At 41.7% G+C, this 24,821-nt stretch overlaps 2 protein-coding genes across 3 annotated transcripts; both read right to left on the bottom strand.

Annotated features, from left to right (window-relative positions):
- Positions 1-6,201: 6,201 nt before the first annotated feature.
- Positions 6,202-11,213, bottom strand: sec22bb (SEC22 homolog B, vesicle trafficking protein b). Its single transcript, XM_079267887.1, has 5 exons — positions 11,034-11,213; positions 9,536-9,645; positions 9,249-9,409; positions 8,282-8,428; positions 6,202-8,140 (listed from the first exon to the last, which is right to left on the bottom strand). The coding sequence occupies exons 1-5, from the start codon at positions 11,106-11,108 to the stop codon at positions 7,986-7,988; spliced, it is 648 nt and encodes a 215-aa protein (XP_079124013.1). The 5' UTR covers positions 11,109-11,213; the 3' UTR covers positions 6,202-7,985.
- Positions 11,214-14,328: 3,115 nt separating this feature from the next.
- Positions 14,329-23,862, bottom strand: npl (N-acetylneuraminate pyruvate lyase (dihydrodipicolinate synthase)). 2 transcript variants are annotated; one of them, XM_079266792.1, is made up of 12 exons: positions 23,740-23,862; positions 21,958-22,043; positions 19,073-19,146; positions 17,527-17,614; positions 17,351-17,408; positions 16,320-16,395; positions 16,076-16,168; positions 15,777-15,922; positions 15,617-15,663; positions 15,441-15,525; positions 15,300-15,339; positions 14,329-15,196 (listed from the first exon to the last, which is right to left on the bottom strand). In XM_079266792.1, the coding sequence occupies exons 2-12, from the start codon at positions 22,026-22,028 to the stop codon at positions 15,051-15,053; spliced, it is 924 nt and encodes a 307-aa protein (XP_079122918.1). In that variant the 5' UTR covers positions 22,029-22,043; positions 23,740-23,862; the 3' UTR covers positions 14,329-15,050. The 2 variants fall into 2 exon arrangements, with proteins under 2 accessions (XP_079122918.1, XP_079122917.1); XM_079266791.1 differs by lacking the exon at positions 23,740-23,862 and adding an exon at positions 22,352-22,516.
- Positions 23,863-24,821: the final 959 nt, after the last annotated feature.

Below are 24,821 nucleotides of genomic sequence, written 5' to 3'. Positions count from 1 at the left end.
GTCAGCGAGTGTGAGGGCCCGATGTGACCAAGCGTGATGTGGGCAGAGACCTCAGCCTTGAGGAGAAAAGGGGAGTTGGCGTAGAGGTGAGGAAACAGGTGATGAAGGAAAAGTGTGAGGAGGAGAAGGGATGTGTGTGTGCGTGTGAGTGTGTGTGTGTGTGTGTGTGTGTGAACACATCCTGTAAGTGACCTATAGGGCTCTGGCAGGGCCAGGTGGAACGGGAATGTGTGGTTGTGTGTGGATGGGATCCTCCCTCGAGCGCCCCTGCCTGCCCACCGTCACCCCACACTAGCAGGCTATTTATATTGCACTGTGGGAAAATAAGGGCCCCGGCAGTGTCATCTGGGTTCTGCTAGGTTTATACGCTACACCCGCACACACATACATAACACCGCCACGCTTCCCAACTCCCTCAGTCACAAGCAACTTCAGGATAAACTACAGAGCATGCTCTCTATTATCCTTCAGCCGTCTTACAACAGGATTCACATGTTTCAGGATGCTTTGAGGAGCAAGTCGCCGAGCTAGCACCTCAACGCAACCTGATGTTTTTTTTTTAATGCATTTCAGGAACACTGATGCAATGATTAGAAAACTGATTTTGAACACACAAAAATACACACACACACACACACGCAATGCACTCAAGATTCTCATTTGAGGAGCGCAAACACTCCTCAGTGATGTTGAAATGTGCTTCAGGAATGAATATAGTTGCACAAGCAGGCAAACACGCGGCAACTGCATGGATCTATAACACTGCTCTTGACTCACAAAAATGTTTCCACAAAAGGCCAATATAGGAATCACATTTGGATTATCGCGTCAGTGAGGAAGTCACTCACAATTAGCATGATGGTGTGGAAATGATGGTGATGCAACCTAAACCCTGAAGTATGTGGCAACAAATGTGACATCGCACGAAACAGCCTTCACCAAAGTTAAAGATAAAACAACGTTTTATGAGAAAATAATAGCTTATGAGGAAAATGACAACAATCAGTCATACATTAGGAGACGCACATTTAAGCACAGATGTATGCACGCTTGTGCATGCGGCGAAACATAAACACACAAAAATGCTGACACGCACATTTGGACCCATGCCGTGGTCCCCGAGGCCCAAGGGGCGCAGTAGGTCAAACTAATCTGCCACAGTCCATGATGTTTACCACACTGACGGGATGAGAACAGCCGGGATGGAAAGATAAACAGGATTAAAACACAAAATGTGGGTTGAAGTGATCAAGTGCACAAATGATTGGTTTGGTTTTATTCTGCCATGAAAGAACAGATGTACAACATGCTTTCCCAAATGTATGAAAATCACCTGGAAAAAAAGAAAATGCCGATTCAAATCACATAAAAGCGTGACACATCTCGACCTGGTTGAGCCTTTTCCAGCATTTTCTCCACGCTCAGCTTCACAACATGCGTGCAGAGCGTGTTTCTCTGCATGTTTGTGTGTTTTAACTCACACGCTGATAGTTATACAGAGTGTAAAGTGGCTGTGCTCCGCATATCTTCCAGGGTTAATTGTATCATAAATTCTCAAGCTGCTAAAAGTCAGGCACGGCTGGAATTCACACTTGAGTCCTCACTTTCTCACAGGCGCAGCTCCGCATTGTGTGTGTGTGTGTGTGTGTGTGTGTGTGTGTGCACTTGCGTGTCAGATATGACACTATTAATAAACCAACATTGTTATCTGTTGGGAGAAATTCAGAGATGAATGGGAAACGCTGGGAAATGAGAGAAAGCTTATAAGCGCTCGCTACATTTTGTAAAGAACTTTAGTGGCAAACAATTCAACATTGCAGAGGTGTGTTTACGACCAGGTAGTAAGTCTGGACAAAGAATCTCTCCCAGTGTGACACACATTTATGGATGTGAATGTCTTTTATTCCTCCTCTTTCTCACTTTCACTCACATTTATTTCTTCCTCTCCATCCTGTTTTTGTTTATGGCATATTCTTATACACCTAAAGGGCAATGCTAGCACTTAATATGAGGTATATATATATATATATATATATATATATATATTTTTTTTAAATATATATATATATATATATGCAGTGGTGGGAAAAAAAGGGTCGTTTATTACATTCGTTTTATTACAGAGTTAGAGGTTTGCTCTTTTCTAAAGACTCATGCAGTATTATAACGGTAAGGTGTGTGGGGGGGCATCGTTGGTGTGTGATGAGGTGATAAAGAACACACAGAGTGCAGAGCAGGTCCAGGCCTGTCGAAAAACAATCCACACTGACCCCCCCTGTGAGAAGTTCCCGGTTCCCAGGACCCATTGTGTGCGTTTGGGGGGCAATAACTCACCAGGTCCCTTGACTTCCTCTTTCGGCCTTCTGCGTTTTATGACCCCTCTCCTCTGCCATACAGCTGCTCTCTACGCAGCTTCCCTGTGCTCTGATTGGACGAGACGGGAGTCTGAGGGAAGAGGATGAAAGGGAAGAGACAGGGAAGCAGCTGGGATGAGGTGGGAAGCTGGCTTGATATGGGGATGGAGCGTGTTTTATTTTTTATTATCATGGCCATTACAGATGATAGATGGACACAACTTCCTTGTTGTGCTCCACATGTACCTTTCTCCACACTGCAAATGGACAGAGGGAAACCACTAGCCTGATATTCATACTGAATTCCCATTTCCCCCCCCACTATGCATCAGTTCTGTTCGAATGGCTGCACAAAAGTTTGATGTGAAATTAATAAAACAGGAAAACAGTTTTCTTTTTCAAGTCTTTAAAACCTGCAGGGAGAGAAAGAGTTTAGATTGTGTTTCATTTGAACTGTTTACAGTAAATAATCATTAAAAGCCTTTTCAATAAAATCCCTCTTGGACAAAAGTTACCCAGTTTGGGTCAATATAGCACCTACAGTACTAACGGGTAGAAAAGCACCCAAGACAGTTGTTTTGACTCAGTCTTAGTGTCATCCACATGATTCTAGGAAAAGCAATGTTGGCCGTTCGCTTGGTCCGCCGATTTGATCCAGACTTAAATATTTCAACTGTGAGATGTATTGCTGTGAAAGTTTGTAATGGCATTCATGGGGCCCAGAGGATTCATCACAATGACTCTGATGATCCCCCGACTATTCCATGAGGGTGACATTTGAGATTTTCAGGGAAATATCTCAACAACTATTGGATGGATTGCCATGGAATTATATTAAAGGTCCCGAGAATTCGAATGACCCTGACATATCCTCGATGGATTCGTACCACATGTTGTACATTTATGTATATTTATAGTTCGTAGATCAAGTATCTTGGCGATATCCTGACTTTTTTTGAAAAACAATTGTGTTTTTCATTTAAATAGCTCGGAAACTTTCGAATGGATTGCTGTGAAATTTAGTGCAGACATCCACAGTCCTCTGAGGTTGAAGTGTGAAAACTGTGATCCCCTTATCTTTCACCTACAGGGCCATCATCAGGTACACATTTCTGTTTGCCCAATACTTCAGTTTATGACCAAATATCCGTAGCCTAAAACTGATGACATTCCCATCAGCCTCCGCTGTACTCGGTGTTTGGAGCTTATTAGCAAACGTTAGCATGCTAGCACGCTAAACGAAGATAGTGATCATGGTAAACATTGTACCCCGGCATGCTAGCATTGTCATTGTGACCCTGTTACCAAGCTAATGTTGACATTGAGCTGAAAGCACAGCCTCACTGATTTTCTAGTATGGCTGTAGACTCTTAGTTTATTTAACTAAGCTAAGGTGGTGAACTGTTAGAATCTTTTTAGACGTATATGTGTCACTATGTGTGTATCCTTTGCAGGTAAAACTTGTGCTTGTTGTGTTGCATACGTGTGTAGAATCTGTTTATAGAGGTTAGGTCAAAACTGGGTCAAATGAACCCGGCACTGTGCCAGTGCCTTACTGATCCAAACCAGCTCCGTTTGAACCCAGTGATTTGTTTGCATGCTTGTCTGAGGGTGTCTTTTTTTTCCTTTTCTGTCACATCCTGTCAGAGAACGAGGTCTAGTCACCCTCGGGGGAGTAGATGAAGCTGTCGGAGTGTGACAGACCTCCCTCACAAACACGATCTACGGCGTGGCCTCCTTTTAAAGAGACCAGACGTTCAGTGGACGTGAGCAACACTCGGGAACAACCAATGAGTTTGAACACGCCGTGCTGTCCGTTTGTCTCCCGGCCACGGTCACGTTGTTGCGATGTCCTGTTTCTTTAAGATGACACAAGACTCCGGAGAAGTCGAGTGCGCGCGGACGGCCTTGTGGTTGCGTCTGCGCTTTTTTGACAGGAAATCTAATCAAGAAAGAGTTTACAAGTGTGTGAACTACGCAGCACGACATTTGTTCTTAAGTAATAAATGTTTGGAAGGCACTGCAACCTTTCTACCTGTCTTGATTTGTGACTTTGGTGTGTGCGCGTGTGTCTAAATCAGACTGTGTTTAGCACGTGCGCTGTATTCCTGACCCTTGATCACACAAAGTATTTTAATCCAATCAGCTTCGTTTTCACATGACTGTCACACACTTGCTGCTGCTATGGTAACCTGCAGAGGAAGGGGAGAAAGTGCCAGAGAGCGAGGTATGTTGTCCTCTCTTTAATCACTGTGACATTTACTTACTTATATACACACGCACACACACACACACACACACACACACACACACACACACACACACACACACACACACACACACACACACACACACACACACACACACACACACACACACACACACACACACACACACACACACACACACACTTTATAGATTTTACCCAGGTACTCAAGTTTCTTTCTACTTACTTGTTTCTGACTACTGATTTTAATCTTGCTATTTCAAGAAACTTGAATGCCCTGCACAACTAAAGGATGCGTGGCAGAGGAAGAAAAGATACCTTGTTGTTCATTTTTGTAATGCATATCTTAAAAATGAATCGGTTCAAATCATATTGTTAAAAAATATTGAGGAATGAATAAAATTGAGGTGTTCTTACTTTTCTGTGTCTGGAGAGTCAGGTTTGAAGGCGGACAGGTTTAAAGGTGGAGAGAATGGCTGGGCAAGTGGTGACTAACGATAGGGTATGACTCTGACGGGAGATGGACGAAGGCGAGCACAGTGAAGCATACAGAGACACAACTACAAATAAGCAGACATCTGCAACAGAGACAGTAAAATAAAAAAGTTAGCTAAAAGATGTTTTTGTGGAAGAAGATTACAAAAGAAAGATAGCGATGGCAACGTAGGCCAAACTCACAAAGGCTTACTTCCCTCGTGAGGTGAAAAGGTTAGCCCGTGCCCTGTGGTTTGTTTTTGGCACGCTACCCTCTGCTGCTTCTCATTTCTCCTCTGACATTTCCTGTTCTACCTCAGGTTGAAGAGTCAGCCTGCTCCTCTGGCAGCTCACAATGCTCGTATTTGTTGCATGTATGCGGTAGAGACCTGCATCTGCAACAGTCTGCTTTTCTTTTTTTCTTTCTTTCTCTCATATCCCAGAAGATGCAGCCTATATTTTTCCGTCCTTTTAAAACCTATGATTTGGAGCTCGGCTAGCAGAAGGCCACTGTCAGCAGCAGAAGTTGCAAGTCAGGGAGATTTTGAGCCTCATTATTTCATTTTTTCCCCCCAACTGCATCAGTGCAACAGTGAGCAAAGCACTCTGCCTGCTGGCCAAGAGAGGTATCATCAGACGGTGTTTTTGGTGGCAAACACCATGAAATAGCATGAGGGTAATGTCAAAAATATTTCTGGAAAATACCTGGAGGTGCCCTCTGAGTCACTGGGTATCCTTCTCAGAAGTCGCAGTTGACTACGCTTTTTTTAATTGATGTTCCCCCCCCCCCCCCCCCATCTTTTACAAAGAGAGTTATTTTACTGGAAGTGTTTTGCATAATCTATATTATTCAGACGCTCATAGGAAAAAGATTAAAAGGTTAAATCTCAGGCAAAGAATGTACAATTCTACCTGCTGTGGTGAGTTCCTGTCTTAGATAACCCACATTTGCATTTCAACAGCCTCGGATCAGGATTATGATATAAACTGGTGGCAATTTGTTGTCTTGTATGTGTATTCTGCATAAAATGGCTTAACCAACAGTGAGAATTCCTCCTAACTTTATAACGCAAACAACTCTTATCTACGTTCCCAGATAAAGAACAACTATTGAAGGTCTTCTGACAGGAAGGAAGCGTGTTTTGTGCAAATGATTTTATTCATAGATGGCAGACAGAACAGAAAAGGAGAAGGTGTCCTTTCCGGCCGTGAGCACCTGCGTCTCTCAGGCTGAATTCACCGTTACATCGAGTCTACATGTGGACACTTTATACAACATGAAACAAGGACCCGACCAGACGTGTTTAATGTTTGTACGTCTGGTAACAGAAAGGTGTTGGCCCACACAGCCACGGTGCAAGAGACGGTAAAAGGGGTACGGCTACACTCTGCTGAGGTAGGGACTGTACCAAAGTTATTGAGGGGGGGGGTTGAAGAAACTAGGCTTCCCCCAGCGTCTTTAACATTTTATTTTGGCCCCCCTCCTATGAATAATCCAACCACCCTCTATTTTAGAATAAAGAGTAATTAATAGGCTAAACTTGTATAATAAAAATGATATTGGCCAACTTCATGTGGCACATTACTTGTTGTGATGAAGGCTAAAGTGAAGGAGGTAACAAGATAATCGAATCAGTATTAATTGTACACATACATTTCCATGTTCTGTTTCTCATCATTTATCCTATTAGCTAGTTGACTGTGATGCTAAAAATACAAAATAAAATTGACAGGAAAGGCCCTTATCACAGCAGGTAAACACAGGGGTGATTAATAACAATAGCGATGGGCCAGGGCCCTGTTATTGAGCCTGCTGGCTCACTGTATTGGCTGTGAAACACTAAACAGAACAGGAGCAGAGTTAATCCATTACACCTGTGTTTTTTCATGTCAAAATGGCTGCTGTGAAAAGGGCCTATTGTTGTTCTCTGCGTATGATAAAGGGAACCTTTATGACCCACTGTGAACACTAAAACAATGCTTTTCTTTGATTTAAGGGCAGAAATATAAAATTAAAAAAAGGTGGGACCGGAGGGTGACGACGATTAGCTCGCCACACACGCAAAGGACACACAGCGACTCACATGCAAGCGTGGCCAGACTGGCTATGTAAACAAAGCACAGAGAAGCTCTGATTACAACACACAAAGAGGGAGAGGGACTTCATTCTCCGCTCTGGACGCCATCGTTCGCTGCAATATTAATGCTCTGAATTTCCAATTTAGCACCTTCAAAAGAAATCTGACTTCCCTGCTTTTGGCAATAAAACAAAAAAAACCATCATCCTCCTGACTCCCCAATAGTTTTTGTACAGTCCCTTGTGGGGTCACTGACTTCCCATAATGGTGGAAAGAATCAGCTGAAGTATACACCGGTGAAATAGCCTTTTGCAAGGCTTACATACACTATTTAAAACAATAAACCCTCAAGTCTACTTGAATTACTGTTCTTATTTTTTTCCAAATCGTTGTAACTGTGTTCCAGGGCCATTAAGCCACCACTACTGTGATTATAATGTGAATGAATGCAGATACCCATATGCTGTGCTCAAGATAAATAGAGTTGTTTCGATGAAATCAGTGCTGTTACAGTTCAGTACAGCTTTGGAAACTTGCAGAAACAGGAAACTTGTTTTTCTCTTCATTTTCCCTCCACACTTCAAAACCAATCACCTACAAAAACAGAGCAATCAACCCACACGGACGCATTCACTTAGTTCCACTCATCTCCAGTATCTCTAACGCATTATTGAATAATTGTTACGAATATTACATGTCATCATTTATGATCAGATCACACATCCAGGTGAGAAGAAAATGGGCGGTGGTGTATGTCAGCAAAGTCTTATTAAGAGCAGGTATCCTGTTTTTAGTGTCTGCAGACTCCCTGCAGCTCATTTTCCACGTCGGTACCTCTTTCCTCTTCCTCTCTCAGAGCCACCAGAAGCGCACATAGACAATGAGCATGATGAAAAACACACCGCCGGCTGCCAGCTTGGCATAGGTGGAGCGGGTGTTCAGATACTTGGCGTCGCTCCTGTACTTCTTCGACAGGCTGGACAGGTTGCTGGCCTTGGAGTCCAGCGCTGCAGAGGGGAGGGGGGGGAGGGGTGAAAAAGGAGGCGAGGGAGACACGGACGAGGGCAAAAAAAAAAATCAAATGAGGATCAGTGTGGATGTGAGCTTTAATCGTTGGGTGAGAGGAGGACACGTCGACATGGACTTACCAGAGAGAGCCTCTCCCCTCTGCAGCACCTCCTCTATGTTAGCCACCATGATCCTCTGCACGTCCTGGAGCTCCGTGTTGATGCTGCCCAGATTCCTTCTCGCTCGGCTGTCAATGTACGACTTCTTGGTTTTTTGGATGTAGGTGTCTGGCGCGGCACAAAAATAATAAAAAGACGTTATCTGTGCGTTTGACTAAATCCCCTGTCTGATCGATTTAATCAGTGCCATAATAAACGAGAGTGGCATTTGAGTTCGCTCCTATTGATTTTTAACAATCACGCAAACAAGAGAGTGAAGGGAGAGATGTTAGACTCCTGGTAAGTCATGCTCAAAACATAACGCAACAACTTAACATGTCACAATGCCATATATTTGTTTTACATTTTCTCATATGTTAAATTTGTGTCTATTGGAGTTTTGAGGAGGGTTCGTGACATGATGCAATAGAACAAGCTGTTGCATCTGAACCACGAGGACATTTTAATAATTAACATAATTTCAGACGGTATTCTTAAAAAAAAAAAATAAACAAACACTTCTGATAAGAATTTCCTTAAATTTGGTGTTTCAAAATGGCAAGCAAGACATCTACTGAGCAGATCATTTTACAGTTGAAAAACACGCTATCGCCCTCTGGTGGAAAAGATATGTAACTGCAACACTTTTTTTAACTTGACGTTTTTTGTTCTTCGCAGGTGACGCAGAACTGACCAGCGATGCAAGAAAAGTCACTCAAAAGTCATAACATTTAAATTTGATGCATCTACTGCATCGATATCATGACCGACACTGACCTCACCAAGCACTCAGCATAGGCCAGACACAACCAATCAACATTAGATACTTCTTCAGCGACATTATAAATATAAATCTGTTTCCTTTCGCATTTGAGACAAACAGCGAGTCGGAACTTTTCGGCCCAGAGAGGCAGTGATTCAGTTGCTCCTGGCTGTCTTTTCGTCTCACCAAATTCGATGAAGGAGTAGGGCCGGGAAACAGTGGGGACCTTCTTTCCATGCTGCTCATGAAACTCTGCCTGCAGGTCTTCGAGGTAAGCAAAGGCCAGCTTCTTAGCAAAGCTGGCTTCGCACAGCACCAGATAGCACACTCCCTTATCTATGAAATAGCTGCAGGGAGAACAAGACACCGTGATAGAAATAAGTATTCCACATTTCTTTGAGTGTTCTATGCCACTGTGTTATAACATTAAGAAATGTGGTTGTAACTGTATTCATGTTGTTCTTCATACTCACTGAAATGACATGGAGCCGGCCTCTAAAGTGCAGCGTGTGGGACTCTGATCATTCAGTTTCCTGAAGAGCTGCTTAGCTTGGCTCTGATATTGCTGAAGGTCCCGACCCATCTGATCAGACGGGGGGGAGAGAGAGAGCAGATCAGTAACCACGCGACTCACTCGCATCTCACACAGAAAATATGGTGTTTACCCAGGGCAAGAAATAGACTTTTAGTGTGCTACATTTGCTACATTTCACAAGCAAATGTCACTATTGCAGCACTAGTTAAATGACAGTGTGATTTATTTATTTGTTTGCTTAAGTGCTTCACAAGACAGACGAAAATAGCAACCGCCCCCAAAGTCCAGATTTCACACTATCTCCCTTGACGGAGTGCATTTCTTGCCCTGTAAAGCGTGCTGGAAATAAATAGTTGGCACAAACCACTACAGACAGACTCAGCAGTGTGATGCTTTAAGAACAAAGCGCCACTCCAGCTGTTTGTGGTGAAGTTGGGCCAGAATTTTTGGATGGTGGATGGTTTTTTTCATTTGTTTAAATGCAAATGACAGTTTCCTTACAGCAACACGGTAGCATCACAGATACACACGCATGATGTGGAAGCACAGAGCAGAGACAACAAACCTTTTCACTTCCCTTTATGAGAGCAAACAAGAGAGTGAAGGGAGAGATGTTAGACTCCTGGTAAGTCATGCTCAAAACATAACGCAACAACTTAACATGTCACAATGCCATATATTTTTTTACATTTTCTCATATGTTAAGTTTGTGTCTATTGGAGTTTTGAGGAGGGTTCGTGACATGATGCAATAGAACAAGCTGTTGCATCTGAACCACGAGGACATTTTAATAATTAACATAATTTCAGACGGTATTCTTTAAAAAAAAAAATAAAACACTTCTGATAAGAATTTCCTTAAATTTGGTGTTTCAAAATGGCAAGCAAAACATCTACTGAGCAGATCATTTTACAGTTGAAAAACACGCTATCGCCCTCTGGTGGACAAGATATGTAACTGCAACACTTTTTTTTAACTTAACGTCAAAAACATCATTTTTAACTGTTTCTGGTTTCTTATCGGTCCAACATACATACATACATGCATCATATGTATATATGTATACGATCAGCTAAAATAAGTATAGATTGACCTGTAATGTTCTGCTGGAAAATATGCATAACCTTTAAATCAGGTGTTACAACATATAGATATGACTGTGGAAAGCAGATTTTGAAGACTTAAATTAGACTGTGTTAAGGCTCACATAGCTTACAGGTGAAGTTATGCAATGCTCAAAGGTCTAGAAGCAGCATCTGGATTAGGCGAGGGTTCAAACACAGTCAGTTTCTATGTGTACACACAGACAGGCCTCCAGCCGCTGTTAGCCAACGTGTCAGTCTAGCATTTGTACAACTTAAGAGGCGTTCACAGCCTGCAGTGATAACAGCGAACAGACAGCTAGCAACTAAAAAGAAAAAAGCTGCTATTTTAACCTGCTCGTCCTCCTGCATTGAGGCGGCTAACGGCAGACCGTCAGCCAGCCGAGCGATCATCGTCAGCAGCACCATCTCTCTCCGCGATGTCCGGCTGTTTCTCCGCGGCCCAGTGAACGTTACAGGTAAACTGGTCACCAGCGTCTGACGGGGCTGTAAACTGACAACACAGTAGGGCTGACGCGCTGAGCTGGCCGGAAACGCAAGAGCTTTGTGTGTGTGTCACTGCTAAATGGTTCCGTACTTCTCGTTGTGCGGAGCCAAGTGTCCACAAAATAGTTTCCGCCTCGCTTTTACTGAAACCGTTTTCTTCAGACATTGGACGTCCGTTTGTGTTTATAGTGGCTATTCGTGCTTTATTTAATGTATTTAATATCCTACTGTAGTAATAGTACTGTCCCATTGTGTATGATTTACATATTTTGTCGTCTTAGATATTAAATAAATAAATACGTAGCTCGGGGTCCACGCACGAACCTTTTTCAGCAGTAGACATGGAGACATGGGACCACATCCCCTCCCATGTCCATCCACTGAGGAAGACCGTGAGGTGCGACTGAAAGCACCAGGAAAAACGCTAATAAATGGACTGAGAATATCTTTGACTAACCGTTTCCATGGTCAAGAATGAATTTGTTACGGTTAAATCAGCATCGTTAATTGTCAAATAATGATCAATAATTCGGCTTTTATGAGTTTCAGAAATACAAATGTACTGTATTAAGATGTCAAACATTTGTTTTCATCCTAAAATTATTTATAAACTGTTTATTTTAAGAATCTTTAAAAAATACCGTTGGGTTGACCAATGTGTTGATCTGCTGATAAATAATGCGTTTAAATGCAGTGCTGTATGCAGTTAAAGGATGATTTTTGGTTTCATTATGTCTGCCAATATGTGCATATTTTACAGAAAAGTTCGAGAAAGTATGAAAATGACAAGATAAAAGACAATAATTTCCCCCTTTTTTCTTTCTTTCAAGTAGGCCACAGTCAGGCCAAGATAATAGCATAATCAGCCCTTGAATCAATGCCTTCTGTCCAGTAAATGATGCCATCGCCACAAAACAGGACATCATCATTACATAAGTCACCTTTCCATTTCCATTCTGCTTATTGCTCAGAATGATATCACTCTTACTCATCGAATCCCTTATTGGTCCTTTACGCAGTGGAGCAGCCAAAGCTCACAATGAGTCCATTTATCCAGTAGTTAGTTGTAAGTGCAAAGTATAAACAGCTGAGGGCAGCATTGGTCACTTTTAGGATAAGCCTCAGGGAGACGAGCCTTCTCTACAACACAAAGAAAGTGACTTTTCCCCCCTGTCTTTATGGTATTGAACCTATTTCATTCAAATGGCTGCATTGTGCCATCTCTTGAAAAGGCAAGTTCATTGCTCAGGATTTACTTTTCCCACGATACCCTGACAAAACTGTCAAAACAGCTGATTTGGAAATGTCAGATGGAGCAAAGAGCTCCACACAGAAGTTGTGCAGCAAATCATTTGAACTCTCGGCACAAAGGCCAGCAAAATGGAGTTGTAGCCCGGCAACCCTTCTCCAAAGACATGCACATACACACATTTCACTACTATCACACACATCTAATACGCAGACTGCACTCACAACCAAGCTGTGAGACAACGAAAGAAAGACCTCACCAGACCTTCCGCAACCTCTCAGTCGTATCAGTTGCGAGCGAGTCAGGTGGCGTGCAGGGAGTCGCTGTCACAGGCTGCCAGACCCCCACCAAGTGAACCCCAAGTGAACCCCTGTCTGCTGCCCGTCTGACATTTCATGGAGGCGAGGCATGGCATGAGCTGAGAGGAACAAGATGAAAGCCCACAAGTGTGGATCCCGTCACACGATATATTTAATAGAAAACCATCCTTAAATAGAATACGTCTGTGATTTAATCCTTCGTCTATGGGAAGAAGTGGGCTTTCAGGATAGGGTACATGTAAGTGTGTCTGAATTGAGCTGAGGAGGAGAGAAGAACATTCAAGGAAACAGAATAATGTGAAACGGGTGGAACATGAAGGCTCCACGGCTAACAAGAATATATTGAACACAAGAGCCCACTGTCCTCATGGGGATCATCCCATATCATCTCCTCTCTGTTCACTTACCATGCTTACGGTAATACCAAAGTGTGATGGGCCCATTCAACACAGCCTCGGGGGTAGAAAGTGATATTATGGGCGTGAATAATGCCTTTCTGAGAAGTGCTGCCTGTGATAGTGTTGAATAAGTGCTCATCTTAAAACCGCCTCCAATCACACAGGCTGACTACTGACTAGGACAGCAGTGACAATCACCACCGTAATGACCATTACTTGACCTCATGGCCTCACTGTAGTACCCCAACACACACACACACACACACACACGGTCGTCACAGAAGACTACTGTAGTTCACAACTAGACATGCAGCCTGAGGCCAGGGTTGCTGCTAAGCACGCACGGATTACTCGCCGCACTTGTTTTGAATCCAGATTTTCTATTCAGAGAGGCAACTCGGCTTTAACAAGTGGAAGGTGGTAGTGTCATACCACTCCAGGGATCGGTAAACCGCTGAAAAACAGTCCCATACCACTCCAGGGATCGGCACACCATCCGCCACTTTTCGATCTCGGCATCACTTGCTTTTCTCTCTCACATTGGTTTACCTACAGTTTCTCTAAATTCGCTGCCTATTTGTGGCGAATAGAGAAGCAGATGTTTTTAATGGAACCACATCGATCAAAACTACCAAACCTCGTAGTTAGAGGTTCATTGGAATCAACTGCAGTGACATGCAGGTTGGGAGAGGACTTATCGAGAACGACTGGTTTTAGAATTTTCAAATTTGGGTGCAAAGCACAATTTTATCCAGGTTTAAAGTTACGTAAACTCATGTGAGAAGTGCAAACAGGATATTACTTGTTCTCAGAAGATTTCTTGAAAGTCGCTTGAACTGTTTAAGCAAACAAATGTAACCACAAACAAATCCACAACTGGTTTTCAAGTTAATTATCAGCTGATATAAATAACGCAGTGATTCCAGGACTACAATAATAGCAAACTATTGTGTATTTCAAGGAAATGTTCGTGAATACAGAGCTAGAGGGAAGTATTAAAAAAAAGTCAAGACAGTGCAGAATTTCCAGCTGACACACACACACACACACACTTTTAAAGTTCTCAGGAACAATAGAAAGAGACATTAATTAATCTGGACCACCACATAGATCAACGCATTAGCTATTAAGAAATGAGTGATTCATTGTTATAATAATACAAACCAGAGGAATGATACAGTATATTGCCCTTTAATAAGTAATACAACAACAACAAACACCGACGGTATGAATTCTAACTCAAAACAGGCTGAATCTGTGTTTTATGCGACCTTCTTACGACAAAGATGCTTCATTTCCTTTTCTGGAGTGTTTATTCTTTCATGACAGCGTTCATTTCAACACTTCGTCTGTCTCAGTTATCGTCCCTCTGATGGAGAGAGAGCTTAGTTTTTTCAACTCCTCGGTATGTTCGGTACATATTGTGGAACTGCCAATAAAGCTGACTTTGAACTTTGATGCCTGGGTTTTTCCATAACTTTTTGTATTTTTCAAAGTGGAAAAATAATGCTGAACTTTCATTTCACTGGTGGGAAAACATTCTACGAACTTCAAACACAAAAACAATGAATTAGTAAAGCTTTGACTCTTTTGTTTCATATTGTTTGAGGATGGTTCACTGTGATCATTTTTAAGTTCTATGAATGTCACGTGACAGTCCCCGTTTCCCTACATGTAGCAGAAAAAGTGCCACATTTCCCTGAGTTAGTTATTCTTACATTTCAGAAATCATAAAAAAAAGATTAAAAAAAAATTGGTTAACATATTTGATTTTTTCCCACCCCCATTAAAAAGGTAAGGACTGACTCGTGAAAAACATCTCGAAACAGTAACGTTTGATTCAAGGTGTAAATGTACTGTGTTGAGCTAACGATGGATGTTAACAATCAACAAACTATCAACAGTCCGCAAAAATGTGCCGGTATTTCTTCACGATGAGCACAACGTCAGCGTAAGGACACGGCGCCACAGGGAGCCGAGGGGGCCCGAGGCTCAAGCCTGACAACTCGCTCATCAGCTGCTTGTTCACTCCCACGTCGAAGCCTGTCAATAACAATAAGGACGTTTCAAAAAAGGTGGCGAAAGACTTCTATAGCACAGGAGCATTCATTCATCTAATATATAACATGACGCAGGCGCCGCTCACCAAGTTTCATGGCGTAACAGATGAGCTCTTGCAGCTTGAACTGCTCATGGAAATGAGACAAAGATGTCAGCAAACATAAATGTAAAAAAAATATATATAGCAAAGTGAAGTTGGAAGCAACAGCAGCAAGATGGGCGGTACCTGCATCTTCCTGGCTTGGACAACATCGCCGTCCTTAAATGCCGACGTGAGCTTGTTGAAATGACGTCCTACATAGTTGTAAGTGCTGCAGGCAGACAAATGAAATGCATGTAAATAACCGTTAACCAGAGTGAAGGAAAGGAGATGAAGCACTATGCAGGATCACACACACGGACCTTCCAACTGCTCCATCGGCCCCCATAGCCAAAGCTGCAAGCAGTTGCTATGGACAAAAAAGACAGAAACTTTGTTTTAGGACGGCTCTGTGGTGGAGGTCAGAGTGGAAAAAAACTTCTTTCAAGATAAGCAACTATAGAAGATGGAGAAAGAGCTGACCTCGTCTGCCCCGTAGAGGAAGGACCAGTGAGGCGGATAGTTGCTGACACAGTAGCCAAAGTCCATCAGGTCAGCCCCACTGAACTTCACACCTCTGAAGGACGGAATGAGCTCTTCAATCCCTTCCAACACATCTCTCGCTGGCACTGAAGAAAAGACAAAGGAAAGACCGCCTCGCATTCAGTATACCATCAGTTATAGACGGTCCGACATTCAACATGCTTTTTCAATCATGGTCGGGATGCAGAGCCTCTCCATTTCTAAATGCAACTGCAAAATCAATCATCAGTGGCACTTACAATTAACACCGGTGACAGCTGGAATATGATAATAATAGAAAGGCAGAGTCGGGGCAGCCGAAGCCACTTCCTGGAGGAACGACCTCAACACGTCTGAAGCAGAATGACAGGGAAAGAAATGTGTACAACAAGTGTGAAACAAGCACACAGTATTGACGTCACACCCACATTTTCAGTGGGTGTGAACTTGCATTTGAAAATGTGGAAATAAATCCTTCCCCCCCCCATTAAAACCAACGCATACCTGCAGTTCTGGGCTTGAAGAAGAACGGGGCCATGGCGGCAATGGCATGAGCCCCGATCTGCGCTGCATGTGCTGCCTGGAGGGAACATGAACGTCGTGAGGACGAGCAACAAAAACTAAGACAATTAGTAGCTACTGCTATAGTGGATATCTTACATTTGTAGTTTCTTTATACAGTATATACGATCACTGAAGTGTTTTGAACTACTGTTTAGTTCCCATTGTTGGGAAAATTCAGGACTCTGGGTCATACTCAACAAATTCTCTTGCTTGGTTTTTTTTTCTCATTCAAGTTACAACTGGTTTAAAGGAATAGTTCAACACTTTCTGGCAGAGAGTTCGACGAGAAGCTGTTTGAAGAAGTTAAATATGAAGCTTCAGCTAGCAGTCTGTTAGCTTAGCATAAAAAAAAGAAAAAGAAAAGAACAGCTGTTTTGAACAAACAAAATCCTAAACTAAAAGAACTTGTTGCATCTTGTTGGTTCAAGCCGTACTAAAGCAACTGCTCAGAACCAGGAAACAGTCTGACATAACCTGCCGTCTAGTCTTTTGCGTCGCTCTTACTGTCGCCACGTGCAAACACTGAATGAAATTAGATGTCGAAAGACTTGAAAAATGTGGGACATCGGCGACTGAACTAAGCGGACGAGGCGGGCCGAGTGGAATTGCATGCACCATAAAAAATATATTAAGAGACTTCATCATCAATACCTCCAGGACTGAACACTACCTCCAGAAAAGTCGAAGGACCCCAAATGTAGAATTGTCAACATGGCAATTAAAGTGGAAATTAACATGTTCTTCCGCTAAAATGAATAAACTAAACTCATGATGAGATGGCACTTAAATCACTTCCCTTTTTTTAAACAGCCTGACTGGGACCAGGCTAGTCTTGGGGGATAAGTTTCCCTTCTCTCATTTCCTGAAAATAAGCCAGATTCACCGCAGTAAGCCTGGTTCATGACTGAGAATCTTTCTTTGTGAAACACGCCTCCTGGTCCCCTTGTGTCTCACTAAAGGAAACAACTCACCAGCTCTTTGGCGTCTTTAAGGTTCATGCAGCCGACGTGCACGATCACGTGATCTAATCTGGCGACACATGCAAGAAATTTCACAATCTGTCGATTTACTGTTGCATTAGACTCGACAAACGGAATGAATCCCTCCCGATAGAGCCCGCCCCCCCACCCCCCGTGTGACGACTTACCTGCCCTTGGCTTTATGACACCACTCCTCAGCCAGGATCTTCCTCTCTGCAACAGTGAGAGACAGGCTCTCTCCGGTGGTCCCATTCACTGAAAGCAAGTACAGTCTTGTCTTACGTAGATACCATTTTTGCACATCACAAAAAAAACACATCTTGAAGGAAAGTCAAATAAAGAGAACAAGCTGGCCTGAATCTATAGCTTCACTGAATCACAAAGCAATAGATTACAATATAGTGTGTCATACTAAATCCACAAAGAACAAAGGAAAGGAAAGAAAGCAAGAGACTTCTAATTGCACACACACAGACATACATACATACATACATACATACATAAAAAAGGATTGTCTAACATACAATGCCACGGTTAGCATAGGTAGCACTACCAGATCTTTTTGCAAAAACAAAAAAAGTGGAAGAAACCTCTGAATGGGGCCTGTTCATAGAGGGTTCCACCACCAGGACGACTGAGTGTGCAATTAGTGAGAGGACAAAACAATTACACGGGTAATGAGCGGTGATGCAGACAACGACAGGGAGATGAGAAAGAGCATGATCAGCATCCTCTGCTGGGTAGAGGAGGAGCTTAGCGGGAACTAAGGTGATTCATTGGGTTTTGAGTAAAGTGTGAAATGAAACGGTAATCAGAAACACGATTGACACACAGGAAACACTGATTAGCTTTGATCAAAGTTAGAGCGAAGGTTCAGATTAGATATCGTCGCCTTCATCTAACTTCTCTCTGTTCCAGGGACAGTGGCTATTGTGGAACAGATTGAGCACAACAGAGCCTTTGCAAACATAGCAGGAGAAAGGTTGTTCATCCAACCGGTTTGTCGGGCCTCAAGGATACACTGCGCTTCTGTGAGTCACACAAGGCCCCTTTAAAATCGGATCGCGCTACGATGTAATCGGGATAATAGTTTTTAAAATGGTATAATTCTATTAAAATATTAGGTAGTTGAATTAAAAAGGTAGACACTTTTTAATGTCAGAACAATTGCACAAAAAAGGGCTGATGACAAAATAATAGCGTAGATCACACTATGACGCAATATGTTTTGATGACAGCTCTGCTCTCTGGTATTAACACATCACATAGAAAATGGATTATGTGGCTAAAAGGAAATTGGAATTATTCTTGAAATAATCGGTGGTTCTATTGTAGTTACAGGTGGTAGAATTGCCTTTTAAATGTTGAAACTAGTGCATTCAAAATGTAAACTATCACGAGCTTCTGAAAAAGAAATGAAACTAAAGCCTTCGGTGTGAAGAGTTCTTTTCTTAGCTTTGGAAAGTTTTGTGAAGTGACTTCACAGATCATTTCAGTCTAAATGTAGAGTTGCTGTCCCAAACTAACAACTAACCGACTCAGGCCTGGTTCTCCAGGGTGCTACCGGACTTTAGGGTTAACACGGTGAACAGAGGACAAACATATTGACAAGTCTACAAACCAACAAGATGCAGCATGCAATTTTGGGGATGATTCAGAATGGAAAACAGAAAATGACAGATATCAGAAGGAAGAATCCACCTTTAAACTTACCAAATATGCTATTAACACCTTGCTTCTCTTGCAAGTAGTCAACATAAGGTCCAATCTCTACTAGGTTGACTTCACTGTTTTGGAAAAATGTAGGTATACACATTTTGCACAAAAAAAACAAAACATGCAATAGTGCATGATCTACATCAGTGGTTCTCAACTGGTCTGGCTGCGGGACCCACCATCATCCCTTAATGACAAGCCGGGACCCACTACCCAAATATAAATATTTTGATATTTATTTATTTATTTAAAATATATATATATATATATATATATATATATATATATATATATATATATATATATATATATATATATATATATATATATATATATATATATATATATATATATATATATATATATATATATATATATATATATATATATATAAACTGTCAAATCAAATAAAGAAAGCACACATTATATTTTAACAAATATTATTCTCATTTTTCAAATTGAACTGGATGGATTATAAATACATAGAAATACATGGATACATGTTCTTCTCATTTCAAGTAAAATAACAGCTGGATTAAAAAATAAATTATGTAATGAAATTCTATTTAGAAAAAATATTTTCACTGAATTGCCCTGCAGCTTTAAATTCAGTTCATTCAGGGTGAAGTGAAAAATCCACAATATTATATTTTTCTCATCTTCCAAAAAGAGAAAGTAGTGTTGGAAGAATTCACCTCTATGAGTCTGTCCAGTCAGAGTCTAATGACTCTGGTCTCTCTGGCCATTTCTGTCTTTTGGAAATATTCCTATGATTTGACTTTCACAACCCACACCACAAGTGCCGTAAATGCTGGAATAATTACGCTGCATAAAAAATGCCCTTCAAAATAAACAAACTATTTTTGTCAGGCAAAGGCCCGCGACCCACTGAAAACGGGCCCGCGACCCACTTTTGGGTCGCGACCCACCAGTTGCGAATCACTGATCTACATGATCTACAGGAGGGTGCCACAGTTTTCAATTATGTCCACACGCCTCATTCCTCACTTTTAACTCTACAACACATCACTCAATACTACGTTTCCATTTTAAAACATATGTTGTGCTACGTTCACACTCAGCGGCCACACTACGCCGGAGTTTTCGAGCACGGATAAGTTTGAAAACTCCGGGGTTGCCTTGTCGTGTGGACGCCGTAAACGCATAAGTTTGGAAACGATCACGCCCACACCCGCGTTCGCTACTTGATTGGTTGTTAGCAGCCATGACTTCCCTGATTCGTCACGCCCCTATCATGTGACCCTTTCCCGGAAAATCACAAACAAGTCTTGATTACCGATCGACTACCGGGGGTACATCCCAAGTCTCTTAATTGCATCCTCGTTTCCCTCATTTGCGAAACAGAGGAGAGAATAAACGAGGAAATATGTTTTAAGATACAGGAGCCGTCCTTTCCTCAATTGTGTCACGGGAAGCGATGTCCGTTTATGATGACGGCGGCCACTGATCACAGCTGGATCAGCTGGCTTTAACAGCTGGAGAGACTTTTGAGAAGTTCGTGTCTGCTCACATGACCACTGTACTTAATAATAGTAACTAATAAAGACACTTCATCACTGTCGGAGTAGGTGTTTTCTCTCTGTAGTTTGTGTCCTGTTTATAATCACAGGATCGATTTCTACCGGCAGAATGCGTTTATATATTTAACAATTATTTGCTTGTACATTTTGAAATTCAGATTGTGACATCATTATTAATTAACCCAGAATATGATTATGGTTTATCTTGAATACTGGAATACATTTTTTTAGGCTCCATGTTTCGGGGAAATGTCAATTATATAACTAATCAAACCAGACACTCCTGAATGATCAGCCTCACCGACTTAATTAAATGATGTAAAAAGTGTTTAGTGTCTCCAGCTCTCTCTGACTCTGAATTGTATCCATAATAAAAGTTATTGAGGGAAATATCAGATCATGAAAAGACAAATCTTTCTAAAGAAAGTCATTTGTGGTCCTTTTGTTGTTCAGATCAACAATGAACATGTATTTAAACTAGACGGTGTACCAGAAAACTAATCAAATATAAAACTAGAGTTGAATCTGTAATCACTCTGGTATGAAACTCAACTTTGTGATACTACTGTCTGTGAAAAGCGCAATATAAATTAAATGCATTCATTCATTCTTATTTAGAAAAAGCTGATCAGTCCGATCAGCTGCAGCGTCCAATCAAATAACTGATGAACAATGAGGGGGCGTGTCTGCCGTTAAAACACTTCCTGGAAGGTTGTTCTCGTGCGTCCTCGCTCCTCGGAGATCCCTCTTCGATCCTCAGATCAGAAATAACAGCTTTAGGACGAAGACCGTCAATATTGCGGAGCAGAACAACTTCCGGCTCAAGCGAGGAAATGACAATTAAAAGACTTTGGATGTACCCCCTGATAATTTAACATGGGCACCTGATTACAGGCGTTGTTGACCTTGTTGTCGATACAAGCAGCTGTTGTCCAGTTAAAGTCTGCATGTTTGCGGAGGAAGCAGCTGTTATTGGAGCGATTAGCGAGCGGCGTGACCAGCAGCGGTATCAACCCTACGGAGCGGACGTCTAAAGTGACGGCTAGCGGCTTTGAGGAGGACGGACACAAAACGGAGTACTTTCCCTTTCTTATTAATGCTTATTTTGTTCTGCACAACTATTGTGAAGTCTACATATAAAATATAAAAAGGAACAAAACACTGATTGTCGGACAGAGACTTCAGCCAGTGAATAGTCACGTGGTATTAGTTTTCAGACGTATTATTAGTTAGGACTGAGATCATTTAGAAAACAAATGTGAGGCTACAGCCACACCACTAATACCAGCTAGACCGGTAAAACATGCAGACACGGTGAAGGGATTCATAAAGGCTCCTTACCCTTGTGTGGTGAATGGAGTAAACGTGGCTGCAAATAGGCCTGTCAGCTTCTTTTCAGCAGCAGGACCCATGACTGATTTTGCAACCTGGCGATGCAAACAAACAGATGTGTCACAGGTGGGTAGAAAGAAAGAAACGAAGACAGAATAAGATACAAAAGAAATGGTAGAGATAGGCTAACGTTACAGAATAAAGTGAGAAAGTATACTGCAGCGTCACAAAAGAAAGTGAGAGGTGAAGGTAAAAAAGAAAACAAGGAAAGAGCTGTTAGCCCAGTGTTCACAGCTTGTTACGAATCATCACATTTTACAAAAACACTGCATCATGCAACAACAGGATACACTGTGTACAAGCAATTCAAACCTTTGTTAGGCTTACAGGGAAGGTTACGTACCTGTAACTTTGCGTGTTTCCGTTCTGCGCGATGTAAATTATATTTTTGGGTCGTAGGTAATGGTGATAGTTGTCTCTTAACGGTTGGTACCTTCTTAGATATATAACGTGACGGTGGGTCACGTGACGCCACAAAACGTGACGGGAAATATAGTCATTATGCTAATTTGGGATGAGCCAGTCCTGCGCAGACTCGAGCGGTCGCAGATGTTAGAGCCAGGCGCCGCTCCACCAACTGCATGACCCCAATGCATGATGGGAAACGCCTGACTGTCGCCAGATTAAAGAGCTGATTGGCTCTTAGATTTGACAACACACCCCGTTTTGTAGGAAATCCAAATATGCTGTGCACTTGTAATATTCGTCTCATGTTGAGCAACAAAGGTTTAATTTTAAAAACACATCTTGTGTGATTGATAGTAATACAGCTTATTTATAGAAAACATATCAAAACGAGCATCAAAGTTTTTCACAGACAGACACAACGCAAGTTTCCACATAAATATATATTTCCAAACATACATGAATAAATCCAAACGAGGTCTGTAAACAAGTAGCCTATGATCGGATCTAAGAGGAAGCAACTGTTTCTATGACTTCTTGGGTACATCCTAAATCTCTTAATTTCATCCCCGTTTCTCTCACTTGCGAAACTATGCAAGGAGAGAGGATTTGAGGAAATATGTTTTAAGATAAGTCATTTCCTCAGTTGCATTACGTGAAGCGACGTCTGTTTCTGATGGCAGCGGCCGCTGGATCTGCTGTCAGTCGAAGCTGGAGAGACTTTTAAGAAATGCGTCTGTACACAATAACAGTAACTAATACTACTAAAAACTAATAAAGACAGTTATCATCACTGTAGAGTGTTGCCTATTTAACAAGCTGTGTTCTGTTTATAAGAGCAGGATTGATATCTACCGCAGAATGAGTTTGTCATATTTATGAATTATCTACAAATCTTTCTAATAAATGAAAAAGTTGTTTGTGGTCCTTTTGTTGGTCAGACCTACAATGAACATACATTTAAACCATATGAGGAATCAGAAAGCTAATCAAATGTAAAACTACAGTTTCATCTGATCTGGTATGAAACTCCAGTGATATTTAGAAAAGCGGCTGAAAATTGTCTGTTTTTCTGTCAACGCCCCCTGCTGCTTCCGGCGCATTTCATCTCGAACGATCCTAAAAACACGAAAATACGGCGAGATAGAGAAACACGGACTTGCTGTAGTTGACTCAGACATGAACACTATACAGCTCACCTTTAAACGCAGACATCGTGTTTTCAGCCATTTTAAAAGTTTGAATGTAGTTATTCCTTCATTTATAGAACGTTACGCTGCCATCACCTGCTGTTAGGATATCTTAATATAGTAATGTTCCACTTACGAGTCGAAGACAGAGTGAAGTCCTTGCATGAAACTGGTTTATCAACGTTAACCACACCGAGCAAACTCACAAGTGAATATGACGTTTTATTTACAGTTGTATACATCTCTTCCTCGTCTGTCCCGGTCCAACAACCTTTACCAGCTCCCGTCACATAACAGGTAAACCACTCGCCTCTATCTGCTCGACCAATCACAGGCTCGCACCTTGACCAATACGTACAGTGCATTCCTGTGATTGGCCAGAGATAGGCAGACGACAGAATCGAACTATCCCTATTGTACCCCATGTAGCCTTATAACCATGACCGTCACCTGTCAGATTATTGAGTGTGAGACTGTGAGGTCTTGTAATGGTGTAAACACGAATGGAACAAATTACGTTACCATGACAACGACAAGAAATATTATGTACAATTGTGGGTATTTCTTTTGTATTTTTTACTCCCTGATTTGAACGTCTTCCAGCCTCACAAGATGAGAGGTAATTTCAAATAATCAAATTTACTTGATGTTGTCAAAACAGCTTGAATGACAAAATCTAACATTTGATGAATAAATAAATAAATATCCTCTGATTTCATTTTTTTTGTTTTGTTCCAGCTTTAACTCTTAATGTTTCTGAGTAAATGTAATATTCCAGGCTGAACACACCTGTTCTGTCCTCTTTGTTTACCTTTTTTTTTATTCTCCATGTTTCTACTGGTTACCTCGTGTTTAACGTCACATTGCAATGAATTGTGGGTAATTCCCTTGGGCAACGTCTGCATCTAATGGTGATTTACTTAACTCACCGAAAGGCAACACAAATAATTACAGTCTAGTTAATGCGTTTTATTTCCGTAATTTTGACTTTCAGGTAACTATGACTACTTGTTTAACCCATTCAAACGCTGTTAAACGGCTGGCTAGCCTTACGATACGGTTAAATACGCTTAATAGTGGGGTTATATACATGTCGAGAGTTATGTCTGCAAATCTCAGCGAAGGAGAGGCGATATGCCTCTCGGCAACTACTGCCTGACAAGCATTACTTAGGGCACATAACCGTAATACAGAAGCGGATGTTGTTGACGTTTTTAT

Source organism: Melanostigma gelatinosum, assembly GCF_949748355.1.
Source record: "Melanostigma gelatinosum genome assembly, chromosome: 4".
Taxonomy (NCBI): Eukaryota; Metazoa; Chordata; class Actinopteri; order Perciformes; family Zoarcidae; genus Melanostigma; species Melanostigma gelatinosum.
Note: the sequence above shows the minus strand (reverse complement) of the source record. Positions and strands in the feature narration are given on the sequence as shown.

Excerpts from the sequence above, each read along its gene's own strand:
- sec22bb (XM_079267887.1), bottom strand. The coding sequence starts at position 11,108 with ATGGTGCTGCTGACGATGATCGCTCGGCTGGCTGACGGTCTGCCGTTA. Across the intron at positions 8,429-9,248 it reads CTACTCCTTCATCGAATTTG|ACACCTACATCCAAAAAACC; the intron begins GTGAGACGAAAA and ends GTGCCGCGCCAG. Across the intron at positions 8,141-8,281 it reads GAGGGGAGAGGCTCTCTCTG|CGCTGGACTCCAAGGCCAGC; the intron begins GTAAGTCCATGT and ends TCCCCTCTGCAG.
- npl (XM_079266792.1), bottom strand. The coding sequence starts at position 22,028 with ATGGGTCCTGCTGCTGAAAAGAAGCTGACAGGCCTATTTGCAGCCACG. Across the intron at positions 15,526-15,616 it reads GCCGATGGAGCAGTTGGAAG|CACTTACAACTATGTAGGAC; the intron begins GTCCGTGTGTGT and ends GTCTGCCTGCAG. Across the intron at positions 15,197-15,299 it reads CTGTTACGCCATGAAACTTG|GCTTCGACGTGGGAGTGAAC; the intron begins GTGAGCGGCGCC and ends TGTTATTGACAG.